The sequence below is a fragment of the Ornithorhynchus anatinus genome, chromosome 4 (assembly GCF_004115215.2).
Source record: "Ornithorhynchus anatinus isolate Pmale09 chromosome 4, mOrnAna1.pri.v4, whole genome shotgun sequence".
In the NCBI taxonomy this organism is placed as follows: Eukaryota; Metazoa; Chordata; class Mammalia; order Monotremata; family Ornithorhynchidae; genus Ornithorhynchus; species Ornithorhynchus anatinus.
Genome location: NC_041731.1, coordinates 23,058,372 through 23,081,967, shown reverse-complemented (window position 1 = coordinate 23,081,967; position 23,596 = coordinate 23,058,372). Strand labels below are relative to the sequence as shown.

Genomic DNA, 23,596 nt, shown 5'->3' with positions numbered 1-23,596 from the left:
TTTACTTGCTTTGATGTGAATATATCTATAATTCTATTTATCTTTATTGAAACCTGTTTACTTGTATTGATGTCTATCTCACCCCCCCCAGACTGTAAGCCCAGTGTGGGCAGGGATTGTCTCTATTGCTTAATTGTACCTTCCAAGCACTTAGTACAGTGCTCTGCACACAGTAAGTGCTCAGGAAATATGATTCAATGAATGAAAGAATGAAAAGGGGGCTTAATCTGGGAAGAAATGTGACCTAGTAGTGTATCCATTTAGTTTTCTAGATAAAAATACGTAAGTGGTTTACCATTGCCTCCTTCCAAACCGTAAAAGTGAGTCTCCACCCTTGACTCTCTTCCATGCCACTGCTGCCCAACACAGGTGAGTTGTGACTTATAACAGATTTCCTTCCACTTACTAGCCACTGGCCAAGATAGGAATGGAACGTGTGTGCCTCTGCTTGACTCTCCCTCTCATAGCTGAGACTGATAGGATAGCACTTGGAGAGTTTCCAGTACTCTGAGAAGTAGGGAATGTGTGTACCTACTGTTATTTTGTATTTTCCCAAGTGCTTAGTACAGTGCTCTGCACAGAGTAAGTGCTCAATAAATACAATTGATTGATTTATTGAGATTAAAGCTCACCTGAAAGCTTACCTCCTCCAGGAGGCCTTCCCAGATTGAGCCACCCTTTTCCTCTGCTCCTCCTCCTCTCCCCAGCACCTCTACTTCCTCCCTCTGCTCTACCTCCCTCCCTGCCCCACAGCACTTGTGTATATATGTACATATTTATTATTCTATTTATTTTATTAATGATGTGTATATATCTATAATTCTATTTATTTTGATGCTATTGATGCCTGTTTACTTGTTTTGTTTTGTGGCTGTCTCCCACCTTCAAAACTGTGAGCCCGTTGTTGGGTAAGGATTGTCTCTATCTGTTGCTGAATTGTACTTTCCAAGTGTTAGTACAGTGCTGTGCACAGAGTAAATGCTCAATAAATATGATTGAATGAATGAATGACTGGGGATAGGTGTGGTGTGAGGGCAATAGAGCCCAAAAAAACTTTAAGGGGTCATCTGAAGCAGCACTTTGCCTCCTGGCAGCAGTCTAAGCTACCTTTCCCAACTGGTAGTTCCATCATTTATTATCTTTGGGGGTGAGACTTTATTCACCCTACCACCCCAGAAATTCTTTGTCCAAATGCATACTCCGCTACTGCAGTTTAAACTCATATCTCCTTGTGTTTGGGGTTCACACCTAACCCCTGGAGCTGTCCTGGACTCCAGCCTCTGCCCTGGAAAGCTCTGAACTCACTTCTGTTGATTGTACTTACCCAAGTGCTTAGTACAGTGCTCTGCTTACAGTAAGTCCTCAATAAATACCATTCATTGCCCTTGTGAACAAGGAATGTGTCTGCCAACTCTTTTGTACTCTCCCAAGTGCTTAGTATAGTTGACTGCGCACAGTAAGCACTCAGTAACTACCATTGGTTGACTGATTCATTAATGGATGAAGTTGCCCCTCAGCCTTCTCTTTTCTGGGCAATTCACCCCTTCTTCCTTCACCATATCCCCCAGGACACTTTTACCCCAGGGCAACCCTCGTTGGTGCTCTGCTCTTCTCCCTCCCCTTCCCACTGTCTCCTCATGTTTGCAAACCTATGGTGGCTGGATTAACAGTGCATTTTTATAATAATAACTGTGGTATTTGTTAAACACTAGGCAGGGAGACCCATGTGGGACCTGATTATCTTGTTTCTATCCAATCACTTAGTATAGTGTTTGGCACCATAGTAAGCACAGAACAAATACTATTATTATTGTTATTGGTGTTATTGTTAATGTTATTGTTTACTGTTATCATTATTATTACTATGGACCCAGCATTATACTAAAGGCTGAGGCAGATACAAGAAATTTAGGGTGAACACAGTACCTGTCCCACATCAAGCTCTCAAACTGAGTGGGAGGAAGAGCAAGGCATTTAACCCCATTTTACAGATTACAGAACTGAGGCCCAGAGAAGGCAAGTGACTTGCCCTAGGTCACATAGAACAGGCAAATGCAGCGGAAGCAGCCGCAACATAGCCTAGTAGAAAGAGCACAGGCCTGTGAGTCAGAGGACTTGAGTTCTTCTTCTGACTCTGCCATATGTCTGCTGTGTGACCTTGGCCAAGTCACTTAACTTCTCTATGCTTCAGTTCCCTCATCTAATAATAATAATTATGATGGCATTTGTTAAGCGCTATGTGCTAAACATTGTTCAGGTAATCAAATTGTCCCACATGGGCCTAACAATCATAATCCCTATTTTACAGATGAGGTAACTGAGGCACAAAGAAGTTAGGTGGTTTGCCCATCTGTAAAATGGGAACTAAGACCTTGAGCCCTATAAGGGATTTAGACTGTATCTAACCTGGTTATCGTGTATCTATTCCAGCACTTAGTATAGTGCCTGGCACATAGCGAGCACTTAATAAATGCCTTTAAAAAAAAGTGGCAGAGTCAGGATTAGAACCCTGGTCCCTTGACTTCTAGGCCTGTGCTCTTTCCTCTAGGCCACCCTGATCCCAGTCCCTCCCCTCTCCTATGCCTGCTGCTGTGTGCCAGGGAGCCAGCATGGCTTTTCCCCCAGCTCCCTCTGGGGTCCAAAGGGGATGTGTCTAATGGTTTCTCTCCTAATAAAGAACTGGGGAGGGCTTGGCACAGTCTCCGGGCAGCTGGGGCAGGTGGTAGAGGATGAGGTGAAGAATCAGTGTGCCATCATGAAGGTTTAAAGATGAGAGGGGGCCCATGAGATGGGTGATGTACAGACATTGAAGCCTCACCCCACCCCCTCCCTCTCCAACCTTGTACTGGGGTGGACAGGTGCGGACAGATTGGCAGGGCAGACAGATGGGGCCATCAGGGTGGGAAGGGGCCATTAGGGCAGACAGGTAGGAAAGGCTGTTGGGTTGAACAGGTGGGCAGGGCTGTTGGAGCAGACAGGAGCCATTGGGAAGCAGCATGGCATAGTGGGTAGAGCACGGGGCTGACAGAAGGTAATGGGTTCCAGTCCTGGTTCCCCATTTGTCTGCTGTGTGGCCTTGGGCAAGTCACTTAACCTCTCTGTGCCTCAGTTACCTCACAGTCTCACATGGGGCTCACAGTCTTAATTCCCATTTTACAGATGAGGGAATTGAGAAACAAAGAAGTTAAGCAATTTGCCCAAGGACACACAGCAGTCAAGAGAAGATCTGGGATTAGAACTCAGGTCCTTCTGACTGCCAGGCCTGTGCTTTATCCACTAGGTCAGGCTAGTGCAATAGATTTGGTAGGCATGATCCCTGCCCTCAAGGAGTTTACAATCTGGCAGGAGTTTACATACCATAAAGTTGTCCCCACTTTTCCTCCACTCCAGCTGCCACTACCACTGTAACCCTGAAGCAGCATCCCTGTGTCCATACAGCTGCAACCCCTCCACAGCATAGACCACCGGATTGGCAGAGGAAATAGGGGCATACGTGTTTCTCTCAGCTAGCCTGGATCCCTGCCTGTATTTTGGTCTTTCCACCCATCTCTATCTTTGTCTATCAATCTCTACCTTTCTTTCTTTCCACCTCTTGACCCCAACCTTAGAGGCTCCCCTGGAATACAGCCCATTTAGTCTCTCTCCAGCACCAGCAATGGGTGCAGGGGTTCAACTGATCACCAATTCCAGGAGAAGTATGGAAGTCCAGGGGCAGGAGGGTAAGGGCCCTTAGCCCTTTGGAGACACAGACAATGTCTTCACTATCACTGTTCATGCCCTCCCTCCTTCCTATATTCCACAGACCACTACTTGCCCCATCTTCAATGCCCTACTTTTCACAACACCTCCAGGAACCCTTCCCTGGCAAACCTTTCATCTCCCCACCCTATCCTCCCTTCCTCTTTGACACCTATGAATTTAGTTCTGTACCAGTTAAACACTTTGGTACTCACCCAGCCCCTCTCCCACAGTCATTATGGGCATATCCACTAAGCAGAGTGGCTTAATGGATGGAGTTAGAAAGACCTGGGCTGTCTCACGTGGGACAACCTGATTAACCCTGTATCTACCCCAGAGCTTAGAACAGTGCTCTACACATAGTCAGCGCTTAACAAATACCAACATTATTATTATTGAGTCTACCACTTGTCTGCTGTATAACCTCGGACAAATCACTTCACTTCTCTGGGCCCCCACTTACCTCGTGTAAAATGGGGACAAGAATTGCGCGTGAACAGGGACTGTGTCCAGCCTAACTGTATCTACCCAGTGCTTCAAATAGTGCTTGGCGCATAGTATTGTGCTTAACAAGTTCCATAATTATTATTATTAAATGCTTATACTCAATTGCTTCCCTTACCTGTAAGTAATTTTCATGTTTATCTCCCTTCTAGCCTAAAAGCTCTGTGAGGAGATGTGGATTGGTGTCTACTAACCCGACTGGACTCTCCCAAGCGCTCGTCCAGCGCCCAGCACAGAGTAAGTACTCAATAAAGACCAATTGATAGATTGGTTGATCGGTCCTGTTCCTGGCTCAGTTCTGTCCCAGTTGGCTTCAGCTCCCTTGTCAGCAGCCTTGGGGATCTGCATCTTGCTTTCCCCTGCAACATCGGCCATGGATTTTGGGCACAGATGGGGACAGATCAGTGAGTTGAGCAGCCATCTGCTTCAAGGCCTCGGTGGTCGAGTACTCTGTCAATCCTGCCCTGCCCTGCTGGGTGACTCTGTCCAGATCATTGGCCCTCTCTGGTCCTTAGATGTGAATCTTGAGATCCAGTCCCCTAGCCCTGAATGATGTCAGTGCTCTGGAGTCCAGGTGTCTGACTGAATTCAGCTTTCGTGAGCGCCCTCTGATCTTCTTGGCACTGGAGCTGCCTTCCTGCTGGCTTCCATCCTGCCATGATGTTGAGACATGCTCCCCCTTCAAATCCTTAATGAAGGCACATCTCCAAGAGGCCTTCCCTGACTAAGCTCTCTTTAACTTTTCTTCTTCTCCCTTCTGTGTCACCTTAACTTGCTCCCTTTATTCATCTCCCCTCCCAGACCCACAGCATTTATGTATATATCTGTAATTTATTTATATTAATATCTGTTTCCCCTCTAGACTATAAGCTCATTATGGACAGTGAATGTGTCTGTTATACTGTGTGCAGTGTTTACAACAGTACTCTGCATATGGTAAGCACTCAGTAAATGTGATTGGCTGGCTGGCAGACTGACTGACATCCCCAGGCAGCTAATGGGACCATGAGGTTGGTGAGACCCTAGAGGTTTGGGCATATTGCAAGCAGCGTGGCTCAGTGGAAAGAGCACGGGCTTTGGAGTCAGGGGTCATGAGTTCGAATCCCAGCTCTGCCACTTGTCAGCTGTGTGACTGTGGGCAAGTCACTTAACTTCATCTGTGCCTCAGTTACTCATCTGTAAAATAGGGATTAGACTGTGAGCCCCACGTGGGACAACCTGATTCCCCTGTGTCTACCCCAGCACTTAGAACAGTGCTGTGCACATAGTAAAGTGCTTAACAAATACCAACATTATTATTAGATCACCCTCTACCTCCCTATTCATACCTGCTGAACACTGCCACCAGGGCATTGGGGAACCAGACAGTTTACCCCATCACTGCATGAATGAGGCTGCTTCAGGAAACTTTTAGTTCTCAACCTCATCTCAACTCCACCCATCACCCTCTCACCCCAACCTCCTGCCCCTAACCCGACTCCAAACCCACTCCATTTCCTCCTCCTGTCCTTCTGAACCTTGTCACCACTGTAGACCTCCCATGCCCACCTCAGCCTCAGCAGCAAAGCTGGGGGTGACGGAGAAGGAAATCAAGGAGGAATAAGTACACAGTCAGTACCATTGATTGAGGAAACACCTCTTCTACTGAGCCCCCTCCTTTGGGAAGTGTCAAGGAAGCCTCCAAGAATAGGGTTGGCTCGACTAGGAAGGACAGGGAGAGGGCTTCTAATTGCTGATATGTGGAGAGTACTCTGGCAAACACTTAACACAGTGCTCTGTACACATTAAGTGCTCAATAAATGCCATTGAATGATGAATGATGATCAACTGATCTACGCATTTGCTTGCTATAACTCTGCTGTCTCTTCTGATCAGCAAATTCTCCTCCATCAATCGACTCCCATGACCTTTCCCCAGTGCAACTCTCCTCCTGCCTTTGATGACCTTAACAAACTACTCTGATGACAAAATCGTAAATCATCAAGAAAAACTCCCCCAGTTCCACCCCCTCACCCCGCAACCTTCCCAGTTCCCTCCCACCCCTACATCTTCCCCAGTGGTCTCAAATCACAGATCTCCTACTTGCTTTTAAAAGCTACCCGCCTCCATCTTGGAACCCCATCTCTTATCACTTCTTGCACGCCACTTTTCTACCATCCTTGACAACCATCTTCAGCCACCCTCTCTCTGAGGACTCCTTCCCCTCTGCTTTCAAACATGCTCCCATCTCTGCCTATCCTAAACAAAAACTCTTCTCTGGACCTCATTCAACCACTCAGAGCTTGACCTATCTCCCTACTCTCATTCCTGCCCAAACTTCTCCAACAGATTGTATATACCCACTGCCTTCACTTTCTCTCCTCCAACTCCCTTATGACCTCTACAGTCCAAATTTCTTCCACTTCACTTCTCTCCAAACTCCTCATGAACTCGATTTTACCAATCCTAACAGGTTCTCTTCTCCATCCAAATTGTCTTTGACCTCTTAACTGCCTTTAACACTCTGGCCATCTTCCCCTCTCCTAAAACCACTGTCTAGCCTTGGTTTTCCTGTCATAGTCCTCTCTTTGTTCTCCTCTTACCTCTCTGACCAATTCTCAGTTCCTTTCTCTGGCTCTTCCTCTGACTCCTCACACCACCCATCTGTGTGTGGTGTTCCTCAACACTCTGTTTCGGGTCTCCTTCTCTTGTCACTATACCCTCATTCCTTTGGAGAATACATCTCCTCCTTCAGGTTCAACCCCCTCTTTCTCCCTTCTCTGCCCCACCATGTTGATGACTCCCAGATAATAATAATAATAATAATGTTGGTATTTGTTAAGCACTTAATATGTGCAGAACACTGTTCTAAGCGCTGGGGTGGATATAGGGTCATCAGCTTGTCCCACATGAGGTTCACAGTCTTCATCCCCATTTTACAGATGAGGTAACTGAGGCACAGAGAAGTTAAGTGACTTGCCCACAGTCCCACAGCTGCCAAGTGGCAAAGCCAGCATTCGAACCCATGACCTCTTACTCCCAAGCCCGGGCTCTTTCCACTGAGCCATGTCACTACAGCTCGTTAGTGTCAACCTCACTCTTTTTATACTATCTTGCATCCCTTCGTATCTCCTGGATATTTCTACATGAATGTCCTGCCAGCACTTCAAGTTTAATGTGTCTGACACTCAATTCTTCAAATTCCCTCCCAAATCCTATCCTCCTTCTAACTTTCCCATCCACTTGACTGCACCACAATCCCCCAATATTGGCATTATTTTTGACTCCTCCCTCTCTTTCCCCCATATTCAGTCTGTCACTACTTGGTTGTTTTTTCCCCTCCATATTTCCTGAATCCGTCTCTTTCTCTCCATCCAAACTGCCACCACATTCGTCCAGACACTTGTCGTAATATTGACAACTGCATCAGCCTCTTCATTGGTCTCCCTGTCTCCCATCTCTCTCCTCCAGAGTTGCCAGCCATCCATAAATTCACGGTCATTCCATAAAAAGAGCTAAAATTGGTCATGTTTGTCAAGCCCATGGAAATATTTGGAAAGTTTATGAACATGAGTTGCTGCTGCACTGGACAAGCAGTTTGAAGAATCCATGGGGGTGTCACGGTCTCATCTCCTCACTTAAAGTTGTGGGTGCAGGGAGCAAGCTGTTCCTCCATTGTCTGGCTCTTCCCTGGCCCATTAGGTGCCTCTGGGTCAACTCCTGCCCCCTTTCTGAGCTTGGTTTCTCTGAGGAGAGAGGATTCCCTACTGGCTGAAGAGCTGTTGAGTCTGCTCCTTACTTAGAGGCTTCTATTCTATGCTCCACCCCTCCCTAGGCCCCCTTCCCCAGCTCCTTGAGGCAGGAACGAGCCACCAGCTCTGATCTATCTGACCTGGCCCCAAGCCAAATTCCCTGAGGAGGGCCTAATGCTGAGTCCCCCTGTGGGGGCTTTGCCAACAGGAGCCAGACCAGGAGAGAGAGGGTCTTGGGTGTATGGCGCAAAATCAACCCTTCAGCCTGAAGTTTTCCAGGGTGGTGTTTTATCTTATGCCAGGACCATCCCTGGAGAGATGCCAGCCCCCCAGAGATACCAGACCCACTTGGATTGGACGGTTTTCAAGGCTCACTCAGGCGAGGACTCCTGGATGTTCCCAGAGCTAATGTCAGTTTGACAAACGCAGTAATTCCTCATCCGCTGGATGGAGAGAAGAAAGGAGGGAGGAAGGGAGAGAGAGAAAGAAAATGGGTCATGGCTGAGGCCTGAAAGCAGCCTTCCAGGTGGGAGCAGGAAGTCCTGCTGTGGAGGACTCATTGTGCCTGGAAGTGATAGGTTGGTCTGGTGACCACTTCCTGGCTAGGAGGCTCTCTGATCCTTGGCTAGCAGTACCCCTAACAGGCTAGCAGCACCTGTGGGTCCCCGGTGCTGACCATGCTGTGTTAGCTTTCCCTCAGCTTGTTTCTCAGTTTCCTTCTGGCATTCTGGGTATGACCAGTTTCCATAATCCTGTCCTTCCATCAGCCCCAGATCCCCACTGCCAGCTAGCTCATCCCCAGCCCCTCCACAGGACCTGAGTCTTGTAGCCTATGTCCTAGGCCTGGGCTGAGTCCTGTTCTGGTCCTTGAAGTGGGAGCTTAATGGGGGACCAGCCTCATCTGAAGCTCTCGGAGTTTACAGTGGAGTTGTTTTGGCCTAGAACCTGCAGGGAGAGAGGACCCAGACAGCCACTGCTCTGGGTCTGGACGGACCACAGCCTGGGAGCGTGCTGCCCTCCATGACAAGCAGTGAGGGAAATGGGCTTCTGTGGACTGGCCAGTGGTCATCCAGGGCTGCCTTGGCCCATAGTGGAGAGCTGGGGCTAAGTCCTGTACAGTCCCTAGAGGCCCTTCTGTGGGGTGAAAGGTAGTGAGGAGCCATGCGGGGCCCGAAGTCAGGCTGGGTGGGAGCAGGTAAGGAGAGGAGAGAGCCTTACCCTCGCCTGGAACCCCGCAGTATTCCTTGCACTCCTTTTCTGTGTAGAACTTGTTGCCGTTGCCTTGGCATCCACCATAGATGAATGAGATGCACTTCCCCTGAGCAGCGTCGAAGGCCCAAAATGGGTAGCTCCCGCGGCATGGTCCGGGTACAATGGGCAGTCGGCAGGCAGCTAGGCAGAGGTGGGTGGGGAGTGCGGAGGAGATAATAGTGAAATTGGAGCCATGCCCTCACTCCAAAGTGGTCCAAGCCTGTCCCATCCTCAGGCAGATCTGTGCTTCCTGAGGCCACCACCTCGGGTAGCTGTCCCCAACACTAGGCCCCATCATGTTGGGTCACAACCTGAGGTAAACCAGTTGCTTAGACTGGAGAAGGGGAAGGCATTCTGGGATACAAGTGAGGTAGAAAAGGATCTAGTGGTCTAGTGGATCAACAGATATGAGTCCGCTCTGAAGCCTTTTGCTATATAGAATTTAGGTACAGGCCCAGGATGGGAAGGGGAACGGGACAGCCAATCCCACTCCCTGCAAATCTCTGAAGAGGAGCTCCTGCTCAGTATAACCAGAGACTGGAGGGATTTGGGTTAGACACTGTCAAGGACTTCTTAGCTGTACAGCATCAGAGGTGGTGAGAGGAACACCCAAGGGTTCGTGACAGCCCTGTGACAGTATGCAAGGAACCTGTCTACTAACTCTTTTGTACTGTGCTCTTCCATAGTGCTATGTCAGTGCTCTGCACCCACTAAGCACTTACTGAATACAATTGATTGATGGTTTAATTTTTAGTTCAAGATCAGCAGCTATCATTTGGAATGGGTTAGAAGGCAGGAGGATGGGCCAGTTGCTCCTTTGCGGTTCCTTCCAGCTCTCAGCTTCCAACTCATGTCCGGAATGGAGGGTGGAGCAGTGAGAGTCTCACAGCACTTATTCCATATTCTTTTCCTCTATCTGAAATGTATTTTAACGATAATAATAATAATGGTATTTTTAAGCCCTTACTATGTGCAAAGCACTGTTCTAAGTGCTGGGATAGATACAAGCTAATCAGGTTGTTCCACGTGGGGTTCACAGTCTCAATCCCCATTTTACAGATGAGGTAACTGAGGCACAGAGAAGTTGAGTGATGTGCCCAAGGTCACACAGCAGACAAGTGACAGAGCCAGGATTAGAACCTACTACCTCTGACTCCCAAGCCCATGTTGTTGCCACTAGGCCATGCTGCTTTTCATTTTCATTTTCATTTCATTTCATGTCTGTCTACCCCTATAGAATGAGAGCTCCTTGAGGGTGGGGATCCCATCTACCAACATTACTGTATTGTACTTTTCCAAGTGCTTAACACAGTGCTCTGCACACAGTAAGCTCTCAGTAAATACTGTTGATTGATTGATTAAGAATACAGGACTGGGTAGGGCCGGCTGGGGTCTGGGGGAGTGTCTGCTTCAGTGGATGGGAGGGAAGCAGGGAGGAGGAGAGGAGAGAGGACTTCAAGTGGCTGGAGTTGCCTCGTCTGCCAGTGAACTGTCTTCTGTCCCCACTCCTTTACAGTTGAGAAAGGGTTGAGCCTCAGAAAACTCATATGCACATGTCACCTGTCTCTCTGACTGCCTATCTACCTGCCTGTCTATCTCCTCTCCTTGATTGTCAGCTCCTAGAAGTCAGGGATCATGTTGACAAATTCTAGTCTTGTCTTCCAAGCACTTAGCACAGTGCTCTGCACAAAACAGGTGCTTGATAAATGCTTTTTGATTGATTTATTGTCTCTGCCTGCCTGTCTGCCTTACAAGTACTAATGAACTAAATTATCCCCACGTTAGTACTCAAGTACATACATCTGTTCAAATAATTTACTTCGACAGAGTTAGTGTTGAAAATATTTTTATGTTTGTTTCTATTGTAGACTGCAAGGTTCTTGTGCACAGGGAGTGTGTCACTTCGTTATTCTGAACTGGAGTAAACGTTGCCTGCCTCAGATTTTAAATGACTGGTAGATGTCAACCAGAGGATGGGGTTCACTGTGGGTTATAAATCAACACCTTCAACTAGGTGGAGGTACATCAGGGAAGGGCCACCCAAACACATCTTTAATCCATTCATATGGCCCTTATGCAAATCACACCCCTGCTGCATACCCTTCTGTACTTCCCAGGTGCCTAGTAGAGTGTACTGCCCTAAGTGGATCTTCAATCAAGGCTATTATTACTATTAAGAAGAAGCATTGACTAGTGGATAGAGCATGGGCTTGGGAGTCAGAAGGACCTGAGTTCTAATCCTGGCTTTGCCACTTGTCTGCTGTGTGACCTTGGGCAAGTCACTTCACTTCTCTAGGCCTCAGTTACCTCATCTGTAAAATGGAGATTAAGTCTGTGAGCCCCATGTGGGACAGGGACTGTGTCCAACCTGTTAGCTTGTATCTACCCCAGCGCTTAGAACGGTGCTTGTTACTGAGTCAGCGCTTAACAAATATTAATACTATTATCATCATTATTTCTTCCTGCTTGCCTTTCTCAATCTGTCTGCCATTTTCATCCTGCCTGCCTGCCTTCCTGCGTAACTTCTGATCCCTCCCTCCACTCCACCAAGCCCTATTCCCATCCTCCCCTCCTTTCACCCAGCTGTTCACCCCTCACTGTACCCTCTGTCCGGCAGGTCTGAAGGCAGGCCTTTTCAGATTTGAAGTTGTTCCCATTGCCCAGGCAGCCTCCGTAGTGAAAAGACTCGCAGGCCATAGAGGAGCTGTTATAGAAGAACCTTGTCTTCAGCCCCAGGCAGGGTCCCTCATCTTGCTTCAGGTGGCAGAAATCTGAGAAGAAGGAAACGTGGAGTAAGAGGCTGAAGTCAGATTCATGTCTTCAGAGCTCTCCCTGTGACTGCTTCTTGCCGGGCCCTGCCACAACCAGCCTGACACCGCTACCATGTGGCCTAGTAGAAAAATCACAGGTATAGGCAGAAGGGGATCTGGGTTCTAAGCCCAACTCTGCCTCTTGTCTGCTGTGTGACCTTGGACAAGTCACTAAATTTCTCTGTATTTCAGTTTCCTAATCTGTTAAACTGGGGTGAAAGTTCTATGCTTCCCCCCCCCCCACTTAGACTATGAGCCCCATGTGGGAGAGGGACTGTGTTTGACCTGTTTATCATAGTCCAGTGCCTGTCACATAGTAAAGGCTTAACAAATACCATTAAAAAAAACCACATTAATGATTTTTACTAGTAGTAGCAGCAGCTCCTTAATAATAATTGTACTTTCTAAGCACTTACTATGTGCCACGTACTGTACTAAACACCGGGATAGATTCAAGATTACCAGGTCAGGCACTGTAGGAGGGAGAATAGGCATTGACTACCCATTTTACATCACTCTCAGGGTCACACCTGAAGAGTTTCCATACTCAACCAGTCTTGACTATGGGAGGGAGAGTCAAGCAGAGGCCTACCCATTCCTAGCTTGGCCAGTGGCTTGCAAGTGGAAGGCAATCTGCTACAAGTCAAAACTCACCTGTGCTGGGCAGCAGCGGCATGGGAGATACACGAGGGCGGAGACTCAAATTTACAGCACAGAAGGAGGCAATGATAAATCACTTGCATATTTTTACCAAGAAAACTGTATGGATCCACTATCAGAATGATTGCAGATGGAGGTGGAGCGTTCTGAGATAGATGTGTCCATGGTGTCATTATGGGTCAGAGAAGACTCGACGGCATGACAAGACCCATTTTATAGATAAAAAAATTGAGGCACAGAAAAGTGAATGACTCACCCAAGGTCTAGTGGGTGACCTGGAAAAGTTCTTCCACCTTTCTGGGCTCAAGTTCTCTCAGCTGGGAATGGGGAATGCTAATCCTACTGCTCCTAGGTTCTCTGGCACCCTGGAAGACTGGCAAGGGGCATGCCTGGGAGATTAGTATGAGGCATTCCCAGGAGGCTATCTTGGGTCAATTCCAGCAGGTTAGCACAGGACAGTCCCAGGAGGCTAGCACGGGACAGTCCTGGGGGGCTACCATGGGGCATTCATGGGAGGAATCAGCTTACCTTCTTTTTTACTGATAATCGATGACAACAGACCATCTCCAGAAGCCTCCTCCGGAGCTGGGGCTGCCCGGCGGATCCTCTGCTGACACCAAAGAGGAAAGAGCCCCCTTCTTCAAAGAGCCCCCTTCCCCATTGCCCCTCCAACTTCATCTCTTTCTCCTCCTCTTTCCCTATTATCTTCTCCCTCATCTCCCATGACTCCTTTTGCCCAACACGTTGCGCTCCAACCTGCCTCCTTGCCCAGGCCCTCCCTTTCCACCACCCACCCTACGCTGCCCAACCCCCCATTCCCACCTCTCGTCCCCCTCCAACCAGATAGGGGGCCTGGTAGCATGAAACCCCCTGGACTTTGGGGCTGTAATCTCCTGGAGGACAGGGCCTAGGTCTGTTCTACCCACTCTGCTACAGGCCTGCCCTGCCTGGGAGCAGAATAAGGAGAGCTGGCAGCTTGAATAGCCCCTGTATTCTCCCCAGACTACCCCTAGCCTGAGGGAGGGAGGTAGTGATGAGTCTTGCGTAGTCTCCATGCCAGTGGCTAGAGAGCTCTGCCCCCCCAGGTAGGTACTGTGATGTTATCAAGTTTTGGGGGCTCAGGAGTCCTGTAATGGAGGATGCAGGGGCCAAGGATCTCTGGCTTAGCTGTCTGAGGGTTGAGTCAGGGTTTGTGACACATGTGTTGTCCCAAGTTCCTGCCTTGGAGATGGGGGGGGAGGGAGCTGATCTGGGGGCCCCGTAGGCACTCACCTGAGACTCGGGCTCTGTTTCCCCAGGAACACAGTCACCTAGGCAAGGGGCAGGAAAGGAATGGTTTGAGAGGCTGGCCATGTCAGAGATGTTCAGGGGGCTCAGACCATGAAGTGTTTCTATGCCTCAGTTGGGGGCCACGACAAAGCCCTCAGCCAGCCTGTTTTGGGCTCAGCTAGGTTTTAGGGTTCTGCCAGTCCTGCTGTCCCCTGGGGCTAGAAGAGCATGGCAGAGGTGGCACAGAGCAGGAAATAGTGGCATGGAGTACAGGAAGAGGCACATCTTATGCTACTCATTCTGTTCCCTCCTACTTTTCCTTTTTCTTCTCCTTATTCCCTTACTTATCCTCTTCTTCCTATCCCTTTCCCCTATCCTTCCTCTCTTCTGTCTTCTCCTCCTCCTCTTCTTCCTCCTTCTTCATCTCTTTCTCCTCTTCCCCTATTATTTCCTCCCTCCTCTCCCATGACTCCTCCTTTTGCCCAACAACCAGAACTATATGAATGCAAATGCTTACTCCTTGCGCTCCAACCTGCCCTGCAAGAGTTTGGCTACACAGAGTGATCAGCAGCAGGGAGGAGATATCCACAAACTGACCCACCTTGCAGATTTACAGTCCTGCCCTGGCTCGGCTCCAAGACCTCCCAGACCTTTCCTACTATAAGACCCTCCTCCCTTTCATTCACCACCCCCCAAGCCAGCTTCTGGCCTCCACTGAGCAATAGCTTATCTTTTTCCATCTTCTTCAAATCTGGTATACTGCTCCACAGCTTTCTGTGTGCAACTATCTCATCGGCTGGTTCTGCTCTGCATTCAGGCTGCTTTCTCCCACCTCAGCCCCAGCCCTGGGAGCCTGAAGGTCAGACCTGCCTCAGGAGGTGGAGGGGAGGAGTGAAGGGCCTTTGAAAGCAACCCGCAGATGGTCCTGGTACCTTTGCTGATGGAGGTAAAGATTGAGTCTTCGGGGATGCCCAGCTCCAGGGCAAACTGCCGGAACTCTTCCAGGAGGCTCTCACGCAGCTCTGGCTGCCGACCTAGGCAAGCAAAGAAGAAGAGTTAGCATGGACCTTCTTTGGCCCTCTTGGCTATATCTTTCCTTCTGGCCCTCAGAACTATTTGAGCCCAGGCCTCTTGACTCCAGTTCTGTGCTCTTTCCCCTAGGCCACACTGCTTCTCTATGTCAGTGCAGGGGAGTGGGAGTAAAAGTACTTATTGAATACCCACCAGGTGCAATATTAGAGACTCTCTCCAGGCATGGCATAAAGCTCCTTGCCTGCCCTGCACCCTCAGACCTTGCTCCCAGATCCTCTTGCCCCAGCCCACTATATAGTCTCCTTACCTGGCTTGATCTGCATGCACTGAGCAGGAACGTTGCAGGTTGAACCGGGGAATCAATCAATCAATCATATTTATTGAGCGCTTACTGTGTGCAGAGGACTATACTAAGCACTTAGAGTAAAATATAGTAAAGTTGGTAGACATGTTCCCTGACTACAGTGAGCTTACACTCTAGAGGTGGAAACAGATATTAATATAAATAAATTAATATTTATTTAATAATTATTTGTATTAATATCTGTCTCCACCTCTAGAGTGTAAGCTCATATATATATGTAAGTGCTGTGGGTCTGAGGAAGGGGTAAATGAAGGGTGCAAATCTAAGTGCAAGGATGACTTAGAAAGGAGTAGGAGAAAAGGAAATGGGGTCTTAGTTGGGAAAGGCCTCTTGAAGGAGATGTGCTTTTAGTAAGATTTGAAGGTTGGGAGAGTGATTGTCTGTCGCATATGAAGAGGGAGTGTGTTCCATGCCAGAGGCAGGACATGTGTTAGAGGTAGGCGGTAAGATAGAATAGAACGAGATACAGTGAATAGGTTGGCTTTAGAGGATTGAAGTGTGTGGGCTGGGTTTAGATAAGAGGGGGCAAAGTGATTGAGTGATTTAAAGCCTATGGTAAGGAGTTTCTATTGGATGTGGAGGTGGTTGGGCAACCACTGGAGATTCTCGAGGATTGGAGAAATGTGGAGAGGCAAAGGAGATAGTTTGGGTGGGTTTGGGGCATATACAAGTGAGTGTCCCACTGGGCAGGATGTTGGACAGTTGTAGAGGTATGAACTAGTCTCACCCAAGGTAACATCGTTGCTCACTCTCTTGTATCCTAAAGCCAGTCTGTGGTGCCCTCAGCTGGGGCTCAGCTCCAGAACCTTCCTGCCCAAGGGAATCAGTCAGCTGTACCTCCTATCCTGAGGCCCAAAAGCTTGTTTTCCATGTGGCAGCTCTCAGGAATTCCTCTTTGTCCCCAGCCCCAAAGCTTGGGATCATTTCCCAAATCAGCAGGTCTGACTTAGACTCTAAGTGGGTGGTGGGACAGAAAGGGGCAGGAAAGCGATGGCTCCTTACCATACAGCTTTATTGTGGTGGATGGTCCGAAGCGGCCGGTTTTCTTACTCAGGAAGATGGCGTATTCATTGTAATTGGTGCGCACCACATAGGACTGGATAGTCTTGTTCCACCCTGCACCGGACACACACATCTGGAGCCCAAGGCAGCCGCCTTCGAATCTCCCCTTGCTTTGCCTGAGCTTCCAGTCAGGCACAGCTCTTTATCTCTGGGTCAGATCCTCTCAAGTCTGAGCTTAGTCCCAGCCCAGTGCTCTCCCTGGTTCCACAGGGTGATCGGGGTCAAACTGCAAGGTCAATTTACCATCTCTGGCCCAGAGAAATCCTTAAAGATAATTCATTTTGGGTTTATGCTTCCCTGATCTGTCCTTCCTGCCCATGTTGGGGTAGGAAGGCAAACACCAAGGATACCAGAGCCAAGCCAGCATATCTGGATTTGGAGAGGAGGGAGCTCAGAGCCAGGATGGATGATGCCAGTGGAACCAGCAATACCAATAGTAGGATGGGTGTCCAGAAATAGTTTCCCAGGGTGACCCACACAGGGACTTATTGAGCCCCATAGGTGGCTCCCCCAGAGAATTCTGGGGCCAAAGTGGGGTTTGCAAACAAGTCATCTTTTTATTCTTAGAGATTTGCTGCAGGAAGCCTGGTCCAATTTGCCCTGGCACATGAGGGCTTGCAAAATAAAGGAGTCCTACAGGAACTAGGATAGTAATAATGATAATATTAATCATAAAGTATTGTTAAGTGTTTACTCAGGGCCAAAGACTGTACTAAGCACTGGGGTAGGTGTAAGATTACCAGATTGGGCAGAGATACAAAAGGATAAAGTTGGAAACAATCCTTATCTGACAGGGGTTTTTAGTCTAAGTAGAAGAGAGGATAGGGTTTAAAGCCCCATTTTACAGGTGAGGAAACTTAGGCACTGAGAATTTAAGTGACTTGCCCAAGGTCACACAGCAGACAATTGGCAAAGTTGGGATTAGAACCATGGTCTTCTGACCTCTAGGCCACTGTGTTCTCCATTAAGTCATGCTGAGGCCAGAAAGACAGAAGTAACCACACCACCTGCCACATTCCATTCATGGAAACCTGAGTCGCTGGGTTCGTTCCCCTCTCCTGATTGCTGCCCATCAGGCTGGTAGGTCTGCAGCAGTGGTCTCTCACCAAGCCTCTGCTCTGACACGTTATTTGAGACTGGGTTTTACTGTGCTTTTTTGTTGTTTATTCTAACTCTCATGATTATGTGTGCTCCCTTCGCTTTTCAGCTGCTGCCCGGGTGCTGGCAGTAGTAGTAGTCGAGTAGTAATAGTAGTAGTAATAATAGTAATGTAGTAATAGTAGTAGAAATAATAATAGTAATACTAGTAGAAATAATAATAGTATTTAATGACCACTCATTTTGTGCAAAGCACTGTACTAAACCCTGTTCTAAGGTGAGAATTTTACAGGGTCCCTGGCCCTTGGGACTCATAATTGAAAGTGGGAAAGAGTGGAAAAGACACATAAAGAGATAATAAAACAGTAAAGACGCAGAATGAGCAGAAAAGATAAAGGGCTGTCCTGTTGCTATCGCTTACTGGGATGTTGGTAGAGGAACTTTCCATTTATGTCAGTTTTTTCATATACTCCAGAGACCTGCTCGCAGACACCTTTCCTAGAGACCAAAAAAGCAGAGGGAAGGTCAAATTGTGGCCGCTCGATACTAAAAAATCTAAATGCCTGTGACTCCCCATGAAGAGAGAGCTGAGTGTGTTGCTGGGGGTGAGACCTCCAAGACAAGGGCAAGGGGCATGGTGGAAGAAGGGGGAGCAGTTTTCAAAATTTTGGACAAAGGTGTTCCCAGTGGGAGCCCCCTTCCCCGGGGGCTGTATTCTCAGAAAGGGCAGAAGCCAAGCCAAGGGAAGCCAGTTTTCGAGAGCAAAAAGAGGGTGACTCTTCCATCCCACAGTGAACAGTTTATATGTTTGTGGAAACAAATTCCCAAATGGCATGCTGGGCTAGGGGTTGAAACCCCATGGCTGTGATTCACCCACTGGAGAGCTCTGTGAAGAACACTCTAAAGTGACAGTGCAGGGGGAAAATCTGTCCCTCCCCAACCCTGCTCACCACCAGTGCAGCTGGGGATATAATAATGATAGTAATGATAGTAATTGTGGTATTTGTTAAGTGCTTACTTTGTGTCAGGCACTGAACTAAGCGCTGGGGGTCATGCAAGCAAATCAGGCCCAACAGAGTCCCTGTCCAACATGGGACTCAGAGTCTCAATCCCCATTTTACAGATAAGGTAACTGAGGCCCTGGGAAGTGAAGTGACTTGGCCAAGGGCCCACAGCAGACAAGTGGTGGAGCTGGGATTAGAACCCCCAACCTTCAGACTCCTGAGCCCATGCTCTATCCTCTACTCCATGCGGCTTCAGGGTGGGTGATGGGAAGGAGGGGTCTTTCCAGCCATTAGACCATTGGACAAGTTATTGCAGGTAGCCAAGGATAGCAGTTATACAGTGCAACTCTTATCCTTGTGATTAATGAATTGCTGTTGTTGAACTATATTCTCTGCCTATTGGTCCTCTCCTGCAACTCCCCTGCAACGAGGGCACTGTGGCGCAGTGGAAAGAGCACGGACTTTGGAGTCAGGGCTCATGAGTTCGCATCCCAGCTCTGCCACTTGTCAGCTGTGTGATGTGGGCAAGTCACTTAACTTCTCTGTGCCTCAGTTCCCTCATCTGTAAAATGGGGATTAAGACTGTGAGCCCCACGTGGGACAACCTGATTCCCCTGTGTTTACCCCAGTGCTTAGAACAGTGCTCTGCACATAGTAAGCGCTTAACAAATACCAACATTATTAGGGCACAAGAAATTGTTTTTGAATAAATGTCGTTATACCATTTCCCTTATGGTGTTCTGCAAATTGTCAACACTTTGATAAATGCCATTTGTCAAATAATCAAACATATTTCTTGAGTGTTTACTGTGTAGAGCACTCTACAGAGCACTTGGGAGAATACATTGCAGCTGAGTTGGTAGACAGGTTACCTGATCATAAGGAGTGTACAGTCTATCAGGAGGCTGGACATTAAAATAAATTATGGATGTGGACATTAAGGAAGGCAGAGATCATGTCAGTTCTTTTATGGGGACTTCCCCAGTGTTTAGCATAGGGTTCTGCACTCTGGAATGCTTTAGCAAAGACTTGTAAATAATAATAATTATTGTATTTGTTAAGCACTTAATATGTGCCAAGCACCATCTAAGTGCTGTGGTGGATACAAGATAATCAGGTTGGACAGAGTCCCTGCCCAGTCTTAAACCCCATTTTATAGATGAGATAAATGAGGCATAGAGAGGTTAAGTGACTTGCCCAAGGTCACACAGCAGACAGATGGTGAAGTCAGAATTAGAACCCAGGTCCTTCTGACTCCCAGGCCCATGATCTAGGCATTGCTGCTTCTCAACCTACTTGTAGCCCAGTAGGTGATGCTTTTTACCAATCAAACCTATTGCACTGTACTCTCCTAAGTGCTTAGCACAGTGCTCTGCACACAGTAATTTCTCAAAAAATCAATTGATTGATCAGTTGATTCCCACCCTTACCCTTTGGTCTGGAAATTGCACCCATAAGGAGAAGAATCTCTGTTCCACCCTCCAGCCCCTGATGGTTTTCCTGAACTGGGCCAAGGACTCAGTGATTCCAGCTGGGGGTTGGTTTGGGTTGAATGAGGGCAGACATCTAGGGGCAGGGGGGTGGAGCAAATGGGGTAGTGGACAAGGGACAGAGCTAGTGGGGCTATGGACTGGAGACTTAGGGGCAGGTGGCCAGTGGAACGGTGTCCTTACCTGAATCTGGTGCTGATGGAGCTGATCTGGTGGCTGGTCTCCCCTTCACCAAGCACTAAAGTGCCCATGCGGAGACTGTGCTTGAGCTTCTTCAACCACTTGCAGGTGGAGCCTATTGCCACTTCATACCATTTCCCGTAGATCTGGGGCACAAAAATCACGATTTACTTCTGCAGGTTTGGGGGGTTTCGTGGCCAGGGCCAAAGAAGAGTAGTGAGCCATAGGACCCTTGGTTCATATTCTTCCACCCTGGACATACAGACCCTTCTCTGGGGCTAGCCCTTTGCCCCATCTAGCCCCAGTCCTCTCCCTTGCTCTTCCGCCAGCCAGGGATACCAGCTTCTGCTGTGGCTGACTGTATCCTGCTCCTCCTGACATCACTGGTCTGGGAACACTGGACTGGGAACACAGGTCTGGGAGCACCTCTGCCCTCAAGGCACCCTAAAGTGATGACATTGGCACCTCAGGCCCAAACCGTGGGCTCTCACTCTGCCCTTACTCCACTCTACATCTTTCAGCTTCGAGGCTGGTGAGGGAAGATCAAGGCAGGAACCCTGGGATGCCCTCAGCAACCTGGGAGATCAAAGGCTCCAGGAACCAGCACCCTATTCTTCTGGCCAACTTTCTGAACTCAGGCTAGAGCACCCTCAGAGTTGGAGCCAGTGGGCTCTGGCCCTGCAGAGACCACCCATGGCGAGGTAGTGGTCAGCTTGGCCTGGAACCAGCTCTGACCCTTCTCTTTGCTTCCTCCTTGAAAAACCCACCCCAAACCCTCTCTGCTCCCCTTTGTCTAGTCTTCTGGCTCTCATACTCCCCATGGGGTCCAGCCCACTGTTCTGAGCAGTCAGTCAGTCATTTGTATTGATTGGGCACTTACTGAGTGCAGAGTACTGTACTAAGCACTTGGGAAAGTAGAGTATAACAATATAACAGACATGTTCCCTGCCCACAATGAGCATATAGCACTAAGGAGAGACAGACAATAATACAAATGAATAAATTATGGATATGTAAATAAGTGCTGTGGGGCTGGGAGAGGGATGAATTAAGGGAGCAAGTCAGATCTATACAGAAGGGAGTGGGAGGAAAGGAGAGCTTAGTCAGGGAAGGTCTCTTGGAGGAGATGTGCCTTCATTAAGACTTTGAGGTTGGGGACAGTAATTTTCTTTTGGATATGAATAGAGAGGGAATGCCAGACCAGAGGCAGGACCTAGGCGAGAGGTTGGTGGTGAGATAGATGAGATCAAGTTTCAGTGAGAATGTTAGTATTAGAGGAGTGAAGTGTGCGGGCTGGATTATAGTAGGAGCCATCTGATGCCAGCTGTTTTGCCAACTCCAATTCTTGGCTTTTGTGCAAAACTACGAGCCACCTCAGAGCCCCAGTATGGCCATCTTGAGCCAAGGTGCCACCCCTCCTTCCAATTCTGCCAGTGCCTGTATCCCCTTGTCTTCCCAGCCTGACACCCCAGGTCACTACCAAGGGAGAGCTCTTCTCAACCTATGTGGGCATACAGACTCCACCCATCTCCCTTTGACCTGCCCCGGCAGCTCAGAGTTACCAGCCTGACTCCATCAGACTGCGGATTGGCAGCTTCTTCGCTATAGAGCCAAACTCAGTCAATCAAATTTATTGAGCACTTTCTGTGTGGACAGCTCTGTACAAAGGGCTTGGGAGAGTACAGTATAACAGTGAACAGGCATATGGACTGCCCAGAACGAGCTTACAATTTAAAAGGCATAGGCAACTGCCTCCTCTGCTCCAGGCCTCAGGTTTCCCTTCTGGGGTAGGAGATGGTAATCCCTCTCCCTCCCAGCCTTATTTCCCAGCAGTGGGGCCTACGGGAAAGAGTATGGGCTAGGAATCAGAGGACGTAGGCCCTAATCCTGGCTCAGCCAGTTGCCTGCTGTGTCACCTTGGGCAAATCATTTAACTTCTCTGTGCCTCAGTTTCCTCATTTCTAAAATGGGAATTCAAGCCCCATGTGGGACAATGACTGTGTCCAATCTGATTAATTTGCATTTACCCCAGTGCTTAGAACAGTGCTTGACATATAGGAAGCGCTTAACAAATACCATAATTATTAAAATACACCTGGAAAAAAGTCCTATTGCATTTCTCCAAAGATTTACATAAACTGCTGATGCCATGCCATTATTTTGATGGCATGTTGGTATTCTTTAAGAATCGCAGCAGTGAACACACTTCACAACCCATTTCAATGCCTGTAACTGACACTGTAGACCCAGGTTGTGCCTGGGCTAATTCTATGCCCCCTCTCCACTACCCGATCCCACAGTATTTCCCAGAACAGTTACCCCAGCGATGTTGAAATTCTCCTGCACTTGGATAGCATCTTGGTCTTCGGTGGAAATGCCTTTGGCTGCTATCAGCAGGAGTAGAGAGAGGAGAAAGTTTTTAGGGAGCATCTTGGCTCTCCAGACAGATCTGGCTGCTCAGTGTCTGGGGCCTGGCTCAATCCAGCAGGATCTCTGTTTCTCTTCCTGGCAAGAAGTGAAGTCCAGACTGGTGGAGGGCTCTGCTGATATCCACTGGCTGACGGTAAGGAGGGGCTGGGTTTATTTGAGTCCAAAGTGGGAATCAATCAGAGTCAGAGGTCAGTATTGATTGAATCCCAAAGCTGCTTTTGGGAAAAGGACCTTCCTGAGAGTTGGCTCTCGGCTGGGGGAAGGGTAAAATGCAAACAATCTACTTCTGTGGGGATCAGACATAGGGGCTTCTCCCAAAAAGAAAAAGGAAATTCAGAGAACTTGTAATAGAAAGGAAAGGAAGCAGTGTGGTCTAGTGGAAAGAGCACAGGCCTAGCAGTCAGAAGACTTGGGTTCTAATCTCAGCTCTGCCACTTGCCTGCTGTGTGATATTGGGCACATCACTAAACTTCTCTGGGCCTCAGTTTCCTCATCTGTATAATGAGGATACATACCATCTTCCTCCTACATAGTCTGTGAGCCTCAAGTGCAACAGGGACTGGGAACAGGGACTGTGTATGACCTGATTATCCGGTATCTCCCGCAGGACTTAGAATAGACCATGGCAAATATTATGCACTTAACAAATGTTACCATCATAATCATTATTATTATTATCATCATTATTATTATTGTCAGCCTAATGGGACAAATGAATCAACACTTTATCATGGTAGGAGAGTTTGTGTATACTCATGAAGCTTCGATCTGTGCCATATAGGGTTACCCTTAATGGAAAGGTCTAAGTTGAAGCATCAGACAAAGTTGATTCACCTGTGCTGGGCAGCAGTGGCATGGGAAAGAGGCAAAGGCAGATGATCAAGTGATGAAAATGTTGATCAAAGACAACGGCAGAGACTCAAGTTTTTACTGCGTAGAGGAAAGCAATGGTAAACCATTTCCATATCTTTAC

The 23,596-nt window shown here is 48.2% G+C and overlaps 1 protein-coding gene across 2 annotated transcripts; it reads right to left on the bottom strand.

Moving 5' to 3' along the window:
* Positions 1-8,239: 8,239 nt before the first annotated feature.
* Positions 8,240-22,749, bottom strand: LOC100090798 (alpha-1-microglobulin/bikunin precursor). 2 transcript variants are annotated; one of them, XM_029064157.2, is made up of 10 exons: positions 22,513-22,749; positions 20,197-20,339; positions 17,941-18,017; positions 16,362-16,475; positions 14,896-14,997; positions 13,967-14,004; positions 13,223-13,304; positions 11,828-11,995; positions 9,192-9,365; positions 8,240-8,416 (listed from the first exon to the last, which is right to left on the bottom strand). In XM_029064157.2, exons 1-10 carry the CDS (start codon positions 22,621-22,623, stop codon positions 8,385-8,387), a joined length of 1,041 nt encoding a protein of 346 aa, XP_028919990.1. In that variant the 5' UTR covers positions 22,624-22,749; the 3' UTR covers positions 8,240-8,384. The 2 variants fall into 2 exon arrangements, with proteins under 2 accessions (XP_028919990.1, XP_028919991.1); XM_029064158.2 differs by having other exon boundaries at positions 13,223-13,301.
* Between the last annotated feature and the right edge of the window lie 847 nt (positions 22,750-23,596).